The sequence below is a fragment of the Fukomys damarensis genome, unplaced genomic scaffold (genome assembly GCF_012274545.1).
Source record: "Fukomys damarensis isolate Sample0158 unplaced genomic scaffold, DMR_v1.0_HiC HiC_scaffold_16, whole genome shotgun sequence".
NCBI classification, from domain to species: Eukaryota; Metazoa; Chordata; class Mammalia; order Rodentia; family Bathyergidae; genus Fukomys; species Fukomys damarensis.
The window spans coordinates 39,391,880-39,409,596 of record NW_022900928.1 but is presented as its reverse complement, the minus strand read 5'-3'; the positions used below and the strand labels follow the sequence as shown (position 1 = coordinate 39,409,596).

At 34.9% G+C, this 17,717-nt stretch overlaps 1 protein-coding gene across 3 annotated transcripts in view; it reads right to left on the bottom strand.

Moving 5' to 3' along the window:
* Window positions 1-6,028: 6,028 nt before the first annotated feature.
* The window catches only part of Tmem135 (transmembrane protein 135), a 223,182-nt gene continuing 211,493 nt past the window's right edge, over window positions 6,029-17,717 (bottom strand). For all 3 annotated transcript variants that reach the window (XM_010633724.2, XM_033764268.1, XM_033764267.1), the window contains 5 exons: window positions 15,086-15,149; window positions 14,101-14,177; window positions 9,901-9,999; window positions 8,871-8,938; window positions 6,029-6,442 (listed from right to left, as the gene is read on the bottom strand). In XM_010633724.2, coding sequence (XP_010632026.1) covers window positions 6,310-6,442; window positions 8,871-8,938; window positions 9,901-9,999; window positions 14,101-14,177; window positions 15,086-15,149 — 441 coding nt within the window. In that variant the 3' untranslated portion in view covers window positions 6,029-6,309. The remainder of the gene's footprint in view (window positions 6,443-8,870; window positions 8,939-9,900; window positions 10,000-14,100; window positions 14,178-15,085; window positions 15,150-17,717) is intronic.

Below are 17,717 nucleotides of genomic sequence, written 5' to 3'. Positions count from 1 at the left end.
TTTCAATGTTAGATGATTACTTTTAAGAGAAATGGGCAAAAGATGTTACATCAATTTAAGCTTTCAACTCTTAAAGACTCTGAGTTCAAACTCCAGTTTTGTTCCTCTGGGCAAATTACCATCTTCTTTAATTCCCACTGAGAGGTAAAGCAGATTAAGACCTACCTTGCAGGGTGATAGAAATGAAGGTGATATAAATAACCTGCCATATAAGAGAGGCTCGCCTATTCCATTGTCTTTCTTTTTCTCCTAAAAATGAGTACCAGTAGAAGCTATTTTTGGAGCCCAGTCTATATTGACAAGTGATCCCAATCCTTACCTTCTAATATCTAGAGTCTTGTTATAGAAAAAAATCATAATATGTGATTGAAAAGCCAGACACAAAATGCAATTCTTGGAAAACCGCCTGTAAGTTTTACCCTGTGAAATTGAGTGGGAAGGGAGAGTCCCACCCTGTCTACTTCTGATTTGGCTTTGGCAGTTTTTAAGTGGAAAACAATCCACAATTCCAGCTCTGTCATAAAAAAACAAACAAATGAAACAGATGACAAATCATTTCAAAGACCTGAGGCCAAACTGGCTCCAGTAGCTGCTGGGGTAGTCGTAGCAGCCAATTTCCTGGAGTATTTACAAAATAAAATGTAAGGATAATATTTTCCAGATTTTCATAGGGCTAGCAAAGGTAGATTGGTCTGCTGACCATAAAGTTAGTCTCCATTTAAGAGGCAGATTCTGAGCACATCTCCCATCCTAACTTTACTCCCCATAGGAAAGTCTTACATAGGAACTGAGACCCAGGATGGAGCCTTTGCTCTTAAAACAACCACAATTTAAAGGAGCAATAGGTGAAGACTATGCTTATCAGAACCAAACGAAATGTGCTTTATGTGAGTTACTGGCAAACCACAACTATAAGACAGAGATAAAAGATCAGACAAAGGTCTTCTGAATAAAGATGGCAGAGCATGATTACAGCATTTCACTGGGTTCTTTCAGCCTCTCTGGGAGACTGACCCAAACTGAATATGCTTCAACTGCTGTAGCCAGAGCAGCCTCTTCAGTGGGAATTAAGTCTGCAAATGGTACTGTATTAGGAACTGAGAAGAGCATAAATTCCTATTATATGATGAGCCAAATGTACACAAAGTGGAACCAAAGTGGAACCAAGCATATGTTTGGTGGGTGGTGTCATGGACCAGAACACACGGCTTGTGCACAGCACTCAAAACGCTCAGCAATGCTCTCATGTTTGCTTGCCAAATACTCATTCCCATAACTCTGGTACAGAAAGCAGGTTCTGGGATGCAAGAATACATCCAGCTAGGTGGGAATTTGGTCCTATGGACGTTCTTTGCATTTCTGTGGCTGGAATACACTGCCAGTTTTGCCTCAGATGGATCTAGCCAGTTTTCTTTGCCTGAAAAGCCACAGCAATGAGAAATAACTATGTGAATGGGAAAACTGTCCTTGAGAAATGACATAACAAGGATCTGACACCCAAGACGCTGCTACGGTCTCATGTACTCAGAAATGGGGCTTTTCAAAGGTGACTGAATCACAGCTAAGCGTGGTGTTAGGACGGGAGGCCTGATAGGAAGAAGTGGACCCCTGTGTATGCGACCTGGTGGGGTTTATCTCCCTCCCTGGTTCCTCTCTTCACTTTCTGCTTCCTGGCTGCCACTACATGAGCAGCTTTCCTGTGTCCAGGCCCTTCCACTATGCCTTTCTGTCTTGGAGCTGGCCAACTATGGACTAAAAATAAACCAATGGAGCTAAAATAAACCTCTGCTCCTTTAAGTTGTGGATGTCAAGGATTTTGTCTGAAGGGCAAGGCAGGTGACTAAGACAGATGCCATTCATACGACCAACTTAACCCTAAAGGAGGGCTGTAAAGGGAAAATGATAGAATTTAACATATAATTTGTAATCTGCAAAGAAGCTAATTTAGGAAATTTACTTCAACTAAAGTGAAGGCAGCTAACTGTCACACCATAATAAAGTGACTGAAAAATCCAGAACTCCAGATTATTTATTGTCTCAAAACATTCAGATATGTGGGTTACTGGCATTCAGTGGCTGAAGGTCATCTGGAAATCAGGTTCTTCCCTGACATATTTAATATAGTGGCTTTTCATCTTGGTACTTCTCACATATGTATAACACTGCTACTACAGATCTAGACTCAATAACAAGTAATGTCGAAACAAGGGGGAAAAAAAAAAAGGCATGCACTGAAAAGAGCTTTCCTTTAAGAGAGGAGGGGAATTTTTTCTAAGATTCTTCCAGATCTTCTATTACACATTAGCCAAAACTGGGTCATAAAAACACCCTGTTAGGAAAGGCTGGTCGGAAAATATCTGAACAAGAATAAAGCAGTGGATGTGAGGGCAATCTGGCTGCAACGTTTGTCACCCCACTGACAGCCAGGGTTGACTCAGCTGATGTGGTCGGCTAGGCAGGTATCTCCTTCCTCCTTCACCGCTCTACATGCACCATTCCGAAAGCTATGTGCTGGGTGGAAGAGGACAACTTCCCCCCACAGAGGAGGACCATTTCCTCAGTCGAGGGTATACGAGTAGCTGCACTGCCTGCTAGAACCTCCAACCAAGCTCTCAAGAAGAAAGCAGTGATGGGAAAGAAAGAACATCTGTTCTCACATTTGTGCAATTATCCTCCATGCTATCTATATATTTTTTAAAAATCAGTGCTCCGAGAAATGTTGATTCCATTGTTATGGCCCCTGTAGAGATCCTCATTTGATCAGCTGGTATCAGCACACGGGCTCTTGATTTCAAGGAGCATAAAGTAACACCAGAAAGCTGAAGAAGGACAAAGGAGCAAAAAGTGGTCAAACATAAAAGATTTTAAGGCTGGCTGGGCTGGGGATGCAACTGAGTAGGACACTTGCCTGACATGAACTTGGGGTTCAATCCCCAGCAAAAAAAAAGCCAAACTTAGGAAGGAGCAGAGAGGGAGAGGAAGAAGGAGAAAGAGAAGGGTATAGAGATATAGATAGTGATTACAGAGATAGAAATGAGGCAGATGGTGATATCCATAAAGACAGACACAGAGAGGAGAGGGGAGGGTAGTTAAAAGGGCACATCTAATCCATGTCAGTCTCACAAAAAATCATTCATTCATTTATTTTTCTTACATTTTTTTCTTAGTCACTCATTTTCAGTTACCTAAATTCTTCATGAAATTAAAATGAATATTGAGGACGCAAGCAGCAACAGGTGGGGTCAAGGTGTTAGGAGAGATAAAGTTTATAATAAGGCCAAAATTCAGAAGTGAATACTTTTGCCTTTGTAGAACAAAGAACAACTTTGTTGCTGAATCAAACTACCTGCCATTGATATGAAAATGAATCACAGGCAGAATTAAATGAATTTCTGGAATACTAGCTTCTCTACTCCAAATGCAACAAGAATATCTGTGTCCTTGTTCCTGGTGGACACTTCCTTTCTGCCAAGAGGCCTCTCAACCACCACCATGGGAGGGATTTGACACCAGCAAGTGGATGAAGTCCCTTAAGAGTTAAGAACATTGATTTTGGTATTACCTGTGCATTGGCAGAGGATTTTGAAACTTAAGAATATGATACAGATATAAGCAGAAACTCTGGGAGGGCATTATTAACTAGGTCAAATGTTAGCTCAGATTCTACAGGGAGATGTATATTCAGTAACGAGAAAATACTGTGAACTTCATACCCAATATGGGCTGTATCATAAAAGATATGTTCATTCTGGATAAAAGAATTATAAAATCTGCAAGCAAATAATAAATTGATAAAACTGTAAAGTAAGTAACTAAGCAACAAATGAAGGCCAAAACATAGGTAAATGACAACTATGTCTACAGATCAAGAAAAAAGTTACAGAACCAACGCAGAATTCAAGAAAAATGGTTAACAAAAGCAAAGATATTATTTCAGAGATGAGTTAATAGGATACTGAAATTAGCTGATAAAAACCTGTAAGAATCTACTACACTGAGGATAACTTATTGTCTGCAACCCCTATCTTGGGTGGGATCAGTTCTTGGATTTTATTAATACAGGAACTAGTAAGGAAATGAACTCAATAGTACTACTGTTTGGTGGAAACTTACTAAAACTATGATTTCTTCACAATTCAAATAATTTTAGAATGGAGATATGTAATTGACTTTGTTTATGAGGCCAAGAAATTGTCAATCAATACCTGAGTAGAGGAAGAATGATTCACTTTGACTTTCAGGAACACATTTTTTTGTTTTGTTTTGTTTGCTAGAACAAGTACCTTGAGTCTATCCTAATGAAGCAAACTGAATGGCTTGATTCTCCACTGCAAACTAGTTAACTACTCATTCAAGCTACATATTCTCTATTGTTCTCTTCATGATGGTTATTTCATTTTACATGTTATATAAAATAAAAATATCAGTTCAATTTATTTAAAAAAAACTCACTGAAATGCAACTTTTTGACCAGCAAATTTTTACTATGCCATGTCAGCAAATTGCAACAGAATTTGTCTCTCAATATCACAGTCTTTAATGTCAGTGAAAATAATAACTTATGGATCAAAATGTATTTTTAGCCTAATAGGAAAAATATTATAAACATAAATTCTGAACAGAAAAAAATAAGATTGTAGGTAGCTGCGCTTTTTCAGTGCCTTAATACTTCAATTTTAAAAGTAAACACAGTACCAATCACCATTTTTATTCTGGTGACTAAAAATTTAAATTTACACTTACTAATCAAAGTTGAAATCTGAAACCAAAATGATCCTTTAACAGTATTGCCAAAGAGATAAGTCCACTCTCAAAAGTTAATCACAATGTGAAATTCTGACAAACAGCAGCTCTCTGTTACCACAGTAGTACAGTTTGTCTTTTTGCTGGGTTTCAATTTGCCATAGCAACCAAGGGTAAGATTATATATAAACAAAAGTGTACAATGCTCGATGTAATCAAATATGGGATTAAGCATTTTTAAATCCTGGATTATAATTCCTGCTGCAATGCATGATCTACTGAATAATTTACAATGACTTAAAACTTTTAGCAACAAAATTATTTTTTTAAATACCACCATTCTTATATGTTACATTGACTGTAGACAGCACAACCATTTAAGTTTCTTATTTAGAAATGAATAACCTTTCCCTGAAAAACTTGAAATAGTGATCATATTTCCATCAGCTGCCCTGAATTACTTTTATAATCAGCGATGACTGTATTTTGTCACTTCTTTAATCCAGATAAAAAGAATGACAGTGATTTCTGAAAAAGGAAGCTGGAGAACATGAATCCAATTAATAATAAAATGGGCTTTTTAATAATCACTGGATTTGAACACTATTTTTACTCATAACACATCCATTACTTAGGAGAAACAATTGAGAAGGTACAAACTGCTAAACTTGACAAAACTTTTGATCTATGGGACTTTGATCTCTTCCAAAACAAGAGCACACAAACTGAACAATAAAGAATTCAGTCTCTATAAACGAAAAAAAAATATATATATAATATTTCTATAGGTTTAAACGATTTATTTTAAAATATTCAAGTGTGATCCTATTGTAAAAGATTAAAACATTTCAACTATATCAGATGTGTGGATTTCCATTTGTCTCTAACCCATTAATACGTAGGTTCACTGGGCTGCCAAACAGCTTAGCTGGTCATGGAGAAATGATGTTATCAGTTGACAGAATGTCACAGGCACCACAACATTCACCTATATGGGATAAGACCCATTTTCACATCCCTGAAATATACATGGCCACTTTCTTCTCTGATTACATTGCTCTATACTAAAGCAGCACTGTCCATGGAGATTCCTTCAAACCTAACACTCCACTGCTACAAATAACAATTCAAATTAAAAAAAAAATACAGACCAAATCCATGTACCCATGATCCTTTGTAAATCCTAAAATGTAGAAATATTCATAGTTTTAACCAGGAATTATATTGGAATGAACCAAACATATCTTTTAAAGTAATTTTAAGTATACTCTACATAGATCACTCATTGTTTATGGAAATAACTTAATCAATAATACATCATAATGTCAACCACTATTGTGATTTCAGAATTAGATTCTGGCTATAGAGGAAGCTTAATTATTAAGCAACACCTTCCTAAAAAGCTTCTGTATTTCTGATTGGTAAGAAAACAAAACAAAACAAAAAATCTCTCAATGAAATAACACTGAAGTTTGAGCTTGGGCCCCCTTCTCTGTGTTAAACATAATTAACTCTTCAGCATAAAATGATGAGACATATATCCACATCAATAAATTATAGTCATCTTCAAGAAAACTCTATGGGTAACTCTGGTGCTACAACTGTGTATCTTGGATCCAATCTGGGGATGAAATCTTGAAAATGTTTAGATGCACCAGTACCAAAAACATCAAGGACTTTTCGATTCATTATAGCAAATCTGCAAAACAGAGGATATAATGAAGAAGTAATTAGTAAAGTTTACAAAATAAAGTGGTTTACTTTATTTGACTTAGTTTTCCTGAAATGGAGAAACAGAAAGAGCTGATATGGCCAATGACCTAAACTCAGTGTCAGGTTTAGGGCATATGGATAATTAACTGCCTAATATTTTATTTGAAGTCATGATTCTTAAGACCTGAAACCACAGATTATAATCATAATATTGAATCTTTCTGGGGTTCTTTTCACTGTAATGTATCAAACAGAAAATTAGGCTTATTACTATTTTTCTAGTAATGAAATCATAAACTAAATGAACAAGGAAGAAGGTAACATTTACCAATGGAGCAAAGGTGTTAAATTTAATTTTCCTCATAACTGAGACTGTCATGTCTCAAAGTCATAATGAGACACATTCAATTAAGCAAATGTCTAATGATTAAGAAGTAAACAGCATATAGGTTCGTAAATTTCTAGTAGATACAGCAAAGCAAAAGTATAGCCTTATGTTACCCATCACCAACAAGACACAAATTTTAAAAAGGCAAACATTTAGCTAACGTTCAGGATGGACCTTTATGCTTCTATGCCTATTCACAAAGCATTTCTTTTCTTGAGGAGAAGTATAATTACTTTTGAATCATTGTCCAGCAGCAATATTCCAAGAGCCAATAAATGTGACTTTCAGTTCTTTTCCAAACTAAGTTCACTTCCAGAATAATTAACTGGTAAAATTCATTAATGTGAAGAAAATTATATGACAAAAAATGATGAAACAACAGACAATTCTGAAGCCAGACTGCCTTTCATTTGTTAGCCCATTTAGAATCCCAGCTCTCTCATTTATGAGCTGTGTGACCCTGGCAAGCCTCGTTACCTCTCAGTGGTCCTGTTTCCTCATATGCAAAACAAGGATGATACCAGTACCTATCTCAAGAAACTGAAGAATTAAATACAGAGGTAACATGTACATGTGTCTTAAAACCATATGTGGGGCATTGTAAGCACTATGGAAGCATCTGCTATTATCATTACTGACAGCAATATCAATAGCCTCTGTAATTTGGTGTCTACAGAGTACTGGCCACTGGTACAGCCAGCCTAAATTTCCCACAACCATATGATAATATGGGCTATGGTTTAGTTATAGTTTGTTCCCCCTAAGGTTAACGTACTAGAACTTTGGTCTCAGTGTAGCAGAATTGAAGTGGTGTAACTTTTAAGTGGTGGAGCCCTAGTGGAAGGAAAATAGGTAACAGAGACTCCACCCTCAAAAATGGATTAATGCTAGTTTTGCAGAGTATTCTGTGTTCTGGAAGGCTGGATTAGTTCCACTATATAGCAAGTCCCATGATGTGCTTGGCCCTTATACATGTAGCTACTACAAAGCAAGTCGCAAGATGTGCTTGGCCCTTCTACATGTGGCCAGTCCCCCTTCTGCTTTTCCGCCACACTGTGTCACAGCCAGAAGACCCATGTCAGCATACCAATGTCATGGTATTTGGACCTCCCAGCTGCTAGACTCATGAGCCAAACTAGCTTTTTTCTTTCTATATTATCTTGTGTCAAGTGTTCCATTACAACAATTCCAAACAGACTAAGACAATATAAATTATCCTTTCATTATAGAGAGAAAGAAACTTGGTCAAGTAAAAGTTGACGAAAGAAAAAAACTGAAGGTCGTAGTACTGCAGTCAAACCTAGGTCTGTCTGACCTAAAGTTCATGTTGTTTCTGTTAGGTCAAGCTGTCTCCCTAAAAATTAGATTAAGACTAGGAAAAAATGGAAGAGGGGAGGGAAAAGAGAAGAGGGAGAAAAGGAGAAGGAAAAACAGGAAGAGAGGGAGAGGAGTAAAAGGTAGAGAGGGAAAAAAGAAGGAAGAGGAAGAAGAAGAGGAGAACAGGGAGGAAGAGGGGGAGCAGAAGAGAGAAGAAAGAAGGAAGAGGGAGAGAGAGAGGAGGAGGAAGAGGCAAGCGAGGGAGAAGGGAATAAGGAGATGAGAAGAAAACGATAGGAAAGTACACTTAACAACATCAGGCAAAGGAAGATGTTCATTTTTCCAAAACAGAAATCAAACAATTATATAAAGATAAAACATTTTAATCTGTTTAACATTTTTCATCAAAAAGAGAAGATTCAAGATTTTAAAAAGTAGGCTTCACTATTATGTTGTGACCAATTAGTTTACAAATCAACATGATACTAATCTAGAATGCTTAAAATATCTAAAATATTATAAAGAAAAAATGTAATATTCACTCAAAGGATGTCCCATGTATTTCTTGTAAGTTGGTAATACTGGATTTATATGTAAGTACCTACATTACTACTGAAAGAATACTCCCTCAAGAAGACAAAATGTTTTACAAACTATTCATAGAAGTTGCTGTTTTTCTATAAGCATTCAAAACATCTCCGTCACTTACCTTCCCTTGGTGAGCCTTAAAAGGAATTTCCAGTAAGACGGTCGCAAGTTCTGAACTTCCATTACAGCCTAGAATTATCCAATTTGAGATTTATTTTAGTAAATACAAATATTAACCACAGTCCTAGGCAACAGGACTAAATCTTTCTCTAGATTCATTGCTCACTGTATTTTTCAAATGATAGTAATAATAAAAAACATGTTTGTGTTTAAGTCAATAGTCATCAACAATCTTTGTAAATACACTTTAAATAATCAAGTCAACAGTCATTATCATCAGAAAGCATTTACTAAATACCCATTAGATAGGTGACACTTCACTGATTTTCATAAATCCATTTAGCAGCATTCTGTGAGAAAAGAGTAAATAAAATCTCTCCCAGAAACTCTGCAACAGCCCTTTAGCAGTAACATAAATGATCACTACAGAATACAAGACATTAAACAGCACTTCTATTTTTTTTTTTTTCTTTTTAACCTGGGCAGGACCTGTGCATGTGAGGCAGGCGGTGGCACCACTGAACTAAATCCCCAGCCCAAACAGCACTTGTATAGAACCAGTTCTTCCCTCATCTTCATTCTCTAAGTCATGCTGGGAAAGTGCAATCATTCATATTTATGCCCAAGGTATCTTTTGTCCTGAAGAAGGATAATTAAATGAGAGCATTCTACTCATTGTATTAGAGGAAGGATTTATCTACAGATTGTGCTCTATTTTAAGCCTAAAAATCGGTCTGCTCATAAAGCAAGGCCTGGCCAATGTTAATAAGTGTAATGATTTAAAACATTTAAGCTATCTTAAAGGGAAAATAACAAAAAAACCCACAAAATAAAATAAAAATAAATAGAAATGTTTCCAAGATGTAATTTTCCTTCACTAGATTGATGTAAATTAAAAACAAATTTCTATTTCTCCTTTCAAAAGCTATACTTGGACCCTTGATTTAGCTCAGTGGTGCTACCACCTGCCTTGACAAGTGCAAGGGCCTGAGTTTGATCCCCAGTACCAAAAAAAACAAAGCTATACTTACTGCTTGGAAACAAATTGCTGTAGAGATGGAGTAAATGATAGTATCTGCATGAGGAAAATAGGGAACCTTCCCTGCTTGGATGCCTTTGAAATATATTGTCTGCAAAACAAGCATAAGGCAAGAGTTATCTAAAGAAAAAAACCTAAATAACATTCACTACTATTAGGCAGTATGTCCCCTACCCTTAACTATGTCCTTTACCTTGGTGAAACCTAATACTTCCCTCAGCGCTCAAATCATGTTATATTTTGTATAACAATGTCAAGTGTCAGCCCACCCCTTACCTTCATTCCGTCACTCCAACCCCCAACTTCGAATAGCAATACTTTTCTATAAAATTCAACAGCACTTTGTCTATGTCATTTATTCTCCAATGCTTTTTGTAAGTGCTTAGGTTCTCCCTTCCTTGTTAGATCTGTTCATTCCGTTATTAATTAATATACTCTGGAAAAATTTAGTAATATTAACTACATGCTGAACACAATGTTAGGAACAAGAGATTTAACATGAGCAAACTACACTGTATAATAAGTATCATTGATGCATGAATTGTGTGTGTGTGTGTGTGTGTGTGTGTGTGTGTGTGCATGCACACATGCAAGTAAAACTTGTCTCCTCAGAGGAAGGAGTAACTAACTACTTTTTCTGGAACAGAAGAACTGCAGAAAGACTACATCTAAAACCATCTGCAGTGAAGAACCACCACTTTTTTCTTTAACTTATAATTGTTATGACAATGTGATTATAATACAATCAAATGAATTATGGAAAAAATAATTTTAAAAATGAGAAAAGAAAGAAAAAATAGAAACAAACCTTTTATAAATAGGGAGAGTTGGAGGGGTTGAAGGGAGGGAATACAAATGGGAAAAAATAAGAACCAAGATATATCACGTACAGATAGAAATTCCCAATGATGAATATGATCATAAGGTATACCTAAAGCGTACCATAAACTTAATTTTAAAAACAAATAATTGAGCCAAATTTATACCATGAAATTCAAAAGGTAAAACACTAATCTGTCAAATTGCTTTTATAAAAGTTTCTCAATGCTTACTCTCTATTACTATGCTTATATTATCATGGAATGGTAATAAACAGTTCATGAACACAATAGTCTGATGTTGACACTTTTTTATAGTGTTGCCTCATAAGATGCAAAGGATTAACTAGATAAGGGAGAAAATATAGGTTTAAGCAGCAGGCATGAATGTACATCTCATATCTCATTTCTCTTCCTCTTTCTCTAAGCCAAAATAAATCTTTACTCTTTCTTTATAAGGTGAATTATCTCAGGTATTACAGTCACAGAAAGCTAACACAATGCAGCTGGTCTGATACCATTTTCACTCTATAATTTTTTTTATTCATTAGGTATACAATATATTACCTAAAATTAACTTAAATCATAGAAAAATGATTGCCTGAAAGACTATTTTAATTAATTTCACAAAGGGCATGGTAAGCTTACATTTCTATTTTCTTATTAATAGAAAAACCTCATCAGCACATTCCAAACAAGTTTAATTTACCAAAATCAGCTATAACCAGGTGACATAAAAAACAAAGAGCTAACATTAGTTGCCTTAAAAAACTTCACAAGGAAACAACTATAAAACACCTTACAAACTAGGTTTCCTCTGTGTCAAAGAATATTATTTTGCTACCTTGGAGTTATTTTCTATTTCTTATTCCTCTTTTCTTTTTCATTAGCAGACTTGTCAACCCTACTCCTAAATCAGCACCATCCCTGTGTAATTTTGTGTTCGTTTTCCATCACTGTGACAAAATAACTGAGAAATTCAACTGAAAGGAGGAAAAGTTTATTTGGCTCATGGTTTCAGTCCATGGTCACCTGACCTGCTGCTTCTGAATCTGAGGTAAGGCAGAGTATTATAGTGGGAGCATGTGCTGGACCAAAGCTACTCACTTCATGGTGGCTGGGAAGCAGAGGGGTCAGAGAGGAGAGGAGGAGAAGGAAGTGGTGGCAGATTGCCAATATCACCTTCGAGGGCATCGCCTCGACCTCACTTTCATTTACTAGGCCACACCTCAGAGCACCACAAGCTGATAACCAAGCCTTTAGCACATGGCCTTTGGGGCACATTTCAGGTCCAAACCATAACAACTTCTCTCCATCTCTGCAACTGGAACAAGCTACCATCTCCTGCAAGAGACCATGTTCTCCTAGCTCCCAGAAGTCTTATCTCCCTCTAGTACACTCTATATAATAACCAGAGTAGCTCTTCTTAACATGTGAATTAAATCGTGTCATTTCACCTTTTGAACTCTTCAAGGCCTTTCAACTACACTGAGAATAAAAATGAAAGTAGTTATACTAGCTTTCAAAACCCTACAGGATCTGTGGCATCTTCAGTATTTCATGATGTATATATTCTCTCTCCCCCATACTCCTTTCCCGCTCCCCTCCCCTCAAAGGAAAGGAGAATAAAAGGATTCTCTAGCTCTGTTTACTGGGAAAGCCAAGAAACAATGAGCAGACACCCAGATTCACAGATTAAAGCCTCTAAATAGCTTTTCCCACTAAAAGAAACTAGGAGCCATTAGAGAACAGAGTAATTCTATGTCTGAGAAAGAAAATATCCCACGTGAGCCTGGACTGTCTTGATTTATAGCAAGAAAAATTTCAAAGAAAATGGTCTATGTCAAAAAATAGAAGTAAATCCCAGCACATGGGAGGCTCAAGCAAGAAGTCAAGGTCAACAGGATCTACATACTGAAACTGTCTCAAAAAAAAAAAAAAGGCAAAGAAGGGGACAATCTGAGCATAATAAATGCAATAGGATAAAATGAATCAAGTGTGTTAAAATCCACAGCTTCGGGCCAGGGATTTAGCTCAGTGGTTCTGCCACCTGCCTTGCAAGCACAAGGACCTGAGTTCAATCTCTGGTACCAAAAAAAAAAAAAAAAAAAAAAAAAAAAAAAAAAAAAAATCCACAGCCTCATAATAGTATCTGAAAATAAAGACTCACAGTTCAATTTGGTGGGATGCTAAGGTACTCATTCTGAATGCTGATAAAAAAGAGAAATAATTAAGCATTTTGCTTCACTTCCCTGAACAAATTATTTCTGAGTAACCAAATATTTGAAAAGGGAAAGTTCTTCTATAAGCATTTTAGCTAATGAATATGGAAAAAACAATAATAGTAGATTGAATAATAATGAATAATTGAAATAATGAATCCCAATAATGATCCATAATGGCTGCTAAAACTATTAAGTGAAGGGCTACTGGGGAATCTCAGGTTGGTTCTTTCAACACCTGGTCCACTGATTAATCTTAGCAGCACAAAAAGAAAGAAACAACCTGACACTACTGAGGTTCTTAATGTAGTGAAAGAGGACATTCACACACAAAGTAAATGTGAACTATTTCCACCACCCTAACCCCCTAAAAAATTACATTTGAATTTGCTTAAGCCTATAGAGCTGGTTAAGTTTCCAGAAAACAAGTGAGTTTAAGGAACATAATAAACACCAGCAGGAATGCAATTAGCAAAAACCAAAATGTAGGAAATTCCATGGACTAATGATCTGTACTTTAAAAAAATAAATGGCAAGGAAAAATAAAAGAAAGGAAAAAGGAGGACAAAAGAGGAAGGGATATTATTACAAATTAATTGCTTGAACCTTTATTCAAGGAGATTGCACGAAGACATTTATAAGATATCAGTGAAGATGAAATCATTTAAAATTCAATATATGATAATAAATAAGGAATTATTAGGATTCTCTAAAATGTACGATAATGACATTGTGCTTATATTATGGCGGAATTATATTTGTTTTTGAGAAGTCTTCATCCCAAAGTTTTTACAGATGAAATGCTAACATGTCTGAGATTCACTTTAAAGTAATTTATTCTTCTATTCTTTCTACATGAGTTTAATATTTGAAAATGGCACAGACACACACTCAAATGAGAGAATTGACTTTACAAATACTTTTATAGAACGTTAATTTGCCTTTGTAAAGGGGACACATGTATTTGCCACTGAAGAAATTAGCAACTAAAAACACTTTATATTTTTTGAGATTCTTTTAAAAAAATTTTTATTAATACATGTTTGCAGTATATATTGTAATGATAACTGTGGGGTGTTGGTGGAAAGGGGATAAAAAAATTGAAAAGCTCTATATCCTTTGGAACTGTTCATGCATAAAATGTTAGCTTACCTCCACCAATTTGGAAGCTAAATACATGGAAATTGTTGTACTTTTGTAAAACATCATTGATATACCTGCCAAAAATCCTGAAATAGCAAGCAAGGAAAAGCTGATTAGATTGCAATGTATTCAATCAAAAATCAAAAACATCAAAAATGTTAATTCACTTATACAGGAAAGAAATCACTTATAGCACTGCTTCTTGTTACAGCAATATCAAGTACAGTAATCACCTGATAACACAAAAAGACTCTGTCTTTATACTCACACGTTTTTAAAATTTAAAAAAAAAACCTGAATTTCAGAGTTAAAAATAAACAGTTCTAACTTACATATATCACAAAACTTTACATTTCAAGGTTAACTTTAAAAACTGTTTTAGCCTTGCCAAATACAAACAAAAATTTTTCAAATATGTTTTATAAGGCTATTGGTAAATCACTGCTGATTTTAAGTTAGAATATTTATTCACCTATTAAATGGAAAATGGGTGGAACATTAATAATAGCATTATCACTAATAAATTATCTGATAAAAAGTTATCTATATAACTTAAGTAGTGTATATACTGTACTTTGGAAAATAATGTTTAGTTTTAAAATTTATAAAGTAATCTAGGTTCTTTATAAAATTAATAAAATATATCATTTTTCACTGTTAAAAAGAAATTTTAAAGAAACTACTTGAAATTCCATTAATCATTTATACAATATTTAAACCTTTTTGCTCTCTTGTGACAACTTCTCTAAGATTTCTGGTCTTTGGCAGCACAGTTCACACAGTCATGGTACTGCCCACCCAAAACACCAGATAATAAGAGTGCCTTGCTATGATTAACTGTGCAGACAAAATGTCAGGGCAAGGGTCTCCAGGGTGATTCTATGCAACAGAGAAAAGAAGATAACAGAAATTGGAAGAATCCAGAAGCATTCATTGCTTCCACTGACTTATCCAACAATAATCATTCTTTTTTATAATATTATCATTGCTTTACCAGCTATAATAGCATGAAGTTCATCATCCAGATTTCTGATCCAGCGCAAGAAGCAACTAGTACCCTGTGTTAAGGAGAAAATACAATGACTTCAGCTATTTTATTTGTAAAAACTCATGAAAACAAAAACAACTGCTATGATTCACTAGCTGGCCTTGGAGACAAACTAGTGATCTTATATCAATTAAACTGAATATATGATTGAGGAAATTATGAACAATAATCTGTTTAAGTCATTGCTCTGAATAGACTCTATGAAGAAACATATTATACTTTTATTGCACTGGTTTTTCAAAACAAACCCATAAATTCTACTTTTGCCCAAATGTGGAATGCTGAGGAAAATGTCACTTCCCAAATTCTATACCCACAGAAAATAAATTTTTAATACCAAAGGTGAAATAAAGACCTTTTTCAAACAATAAAAGCTAGAGAAAATTCATCAGCAGCAGACCTGTGCTATGAGAAAAGGTAGTTCTTCAGGCAGAAAGAATATACCAGGCAAGAATTTAGATCTATAAAAAGAAATGAAGAGCTCTGAAAACAGAAAAATAAAAGGCAAATTTAGAAGATAAGTTTCTCATCTTTAATTGCTCTAAAAGTGAATTAACTGCCTAAACCAAGGTACAACAAATTATGTCCCACTAGCCAAATCTGGTCTGCCACTAGTTTTATATGACTCAGGAGCTAACACTGTCTTTTTGTTTGCTCGTTTTACTTGATTTTTTAAGACAGAGTCTCACTATGCCTCCCAGACTCTAACTCTTGGGCTCAAGTGAACCTCCTGGTGCTTCAGCCTCCTGAGTAGCTGGGTCTACAGAGGTCTGTCACTGTACCTGTCCCAGCTTTTCATATAGCTTTATATGGTTTAAGTGAATGAAAAATAAAAAATATTTTGTGATATAAAAATGATATGAACTTCTAATTATAAAGTGATAAGGTTTTATTGGAAAACAGCTATGTTCATTCATGTATGTATTGTCTATGCCCACGCTGGCATTATAACAGCACAGTGACTAGTTGTGACAGTGACCTCATGACCAAAAAGTCTAAAATATTTACTGTCTGGCCCTTTACAGAACAAGTTGCTGATCACTGGTCCAAAGCAAAAATAGTAACCATGTATTGTGGAGTTTATCATATTTGTATACATAAATGTACAGCATAAAAATGGAAAGGAAGAAATACAGGTATAATGCTATAAGGTTCTTAATGAAGTAATATTAATACTAAAGATATACTGATAAATTTCATATGTGTATTCCAAATGTTATGGCAACCACTAAGTTAGAAAAAGTAGTATTAACAATGAGCCAACAATAAAGACAGAAAAGAGCCATGCAAAAGTAACACAATCAATCCAGAAGGCAGAACAAAAAGAGAGAAATAAGAAAAAATGGGACAAATACAAAACAACTAGTAAGAAAGTAGATGTTAGCTCAACAACATCATAAGTATGTTGAATGTAAATAGTCGAAACATACCAATTAAAGATACAGATGATTACACTTGATGAAAAAGGGAGCACAGACTATTTACAGTGTAAAAAAAACCCAACTTTTTAAACAAAGACAGAAATATTAAAAGAATATAAATACTATACCATCAAAAATTAATAAAAGAAAGCTGGAGTAGTTGTATTAGTATTAGACATAGTACATTTCAGAACAAGGATTACCAGAGATGAAAAGGAACATTACAAGCCAGACATGGTGGCACATGCCTGTAATTCCAGCACTCTAGTACGCTGAGGCAGGAGGAGCAAATTTGAGCTCACCCTGGGCAATTTACCAAGATCCTACGTTAAAATAAATTATATAAAAAGGGAGTGGGATCTAGCTCAGAAGTGAGGCTCTAGGTGCAACCCCCAATACTAAAACCAAAAACAAACCAACCTACAAACAAAACCCAAAAAGAACATTAGAAATGAAAAAAGGGTCAGCTCACCAGAAAAAGATAAAAAGCAGTGATTTATTGCCAGATCTTAATTATATTTCTATGGAGATACAATGGCATAGATAATTTGTTTCAAAAAATCACATGTAGCTTTGGAACATAATATATGAATGTGTTCCATGAAATTTTTTAACACAGTTGTATTTTCTTAGTTAAACACTATTTCTTAGTTAAACACTATTAGTTCTTATTACCTTAGCAAATAAAGAGAAAAATAAATTTTTAAAAATGAAACATAATATACATTGAAATAGTGGAGATTGTGGAGAGTAACCAACCTCGGACTAAAAAGATTTAAGATAATCCAGAAGGAAACATATAAAGGTTTATGTTATGAATAACATGGGAAAGGAAAAGGAATGTGAATACAAATATTTAACTACCAATAATCTGTCCTTAACTCTTATACATTCAAAGAGATTAGCAATGCTTCCTACTCAAACTGTATTTTTATTTCAGTAGTATTTTAAAGCAATTGATAAATTACCTCTAGTTTATAGTCTGTTGCTCCTTTCCATTTCAAATATTTTTCATACCTACCTTTTATAAGTAAAGTTACCTAAAATGATATATAACCATTTCACCTAAAATAACTCAATTGGAATTCTTTTCAGCATTAATTTTATTTGAGTTTAACTAGATTAATTATATATAATATAATTATATATAATATATA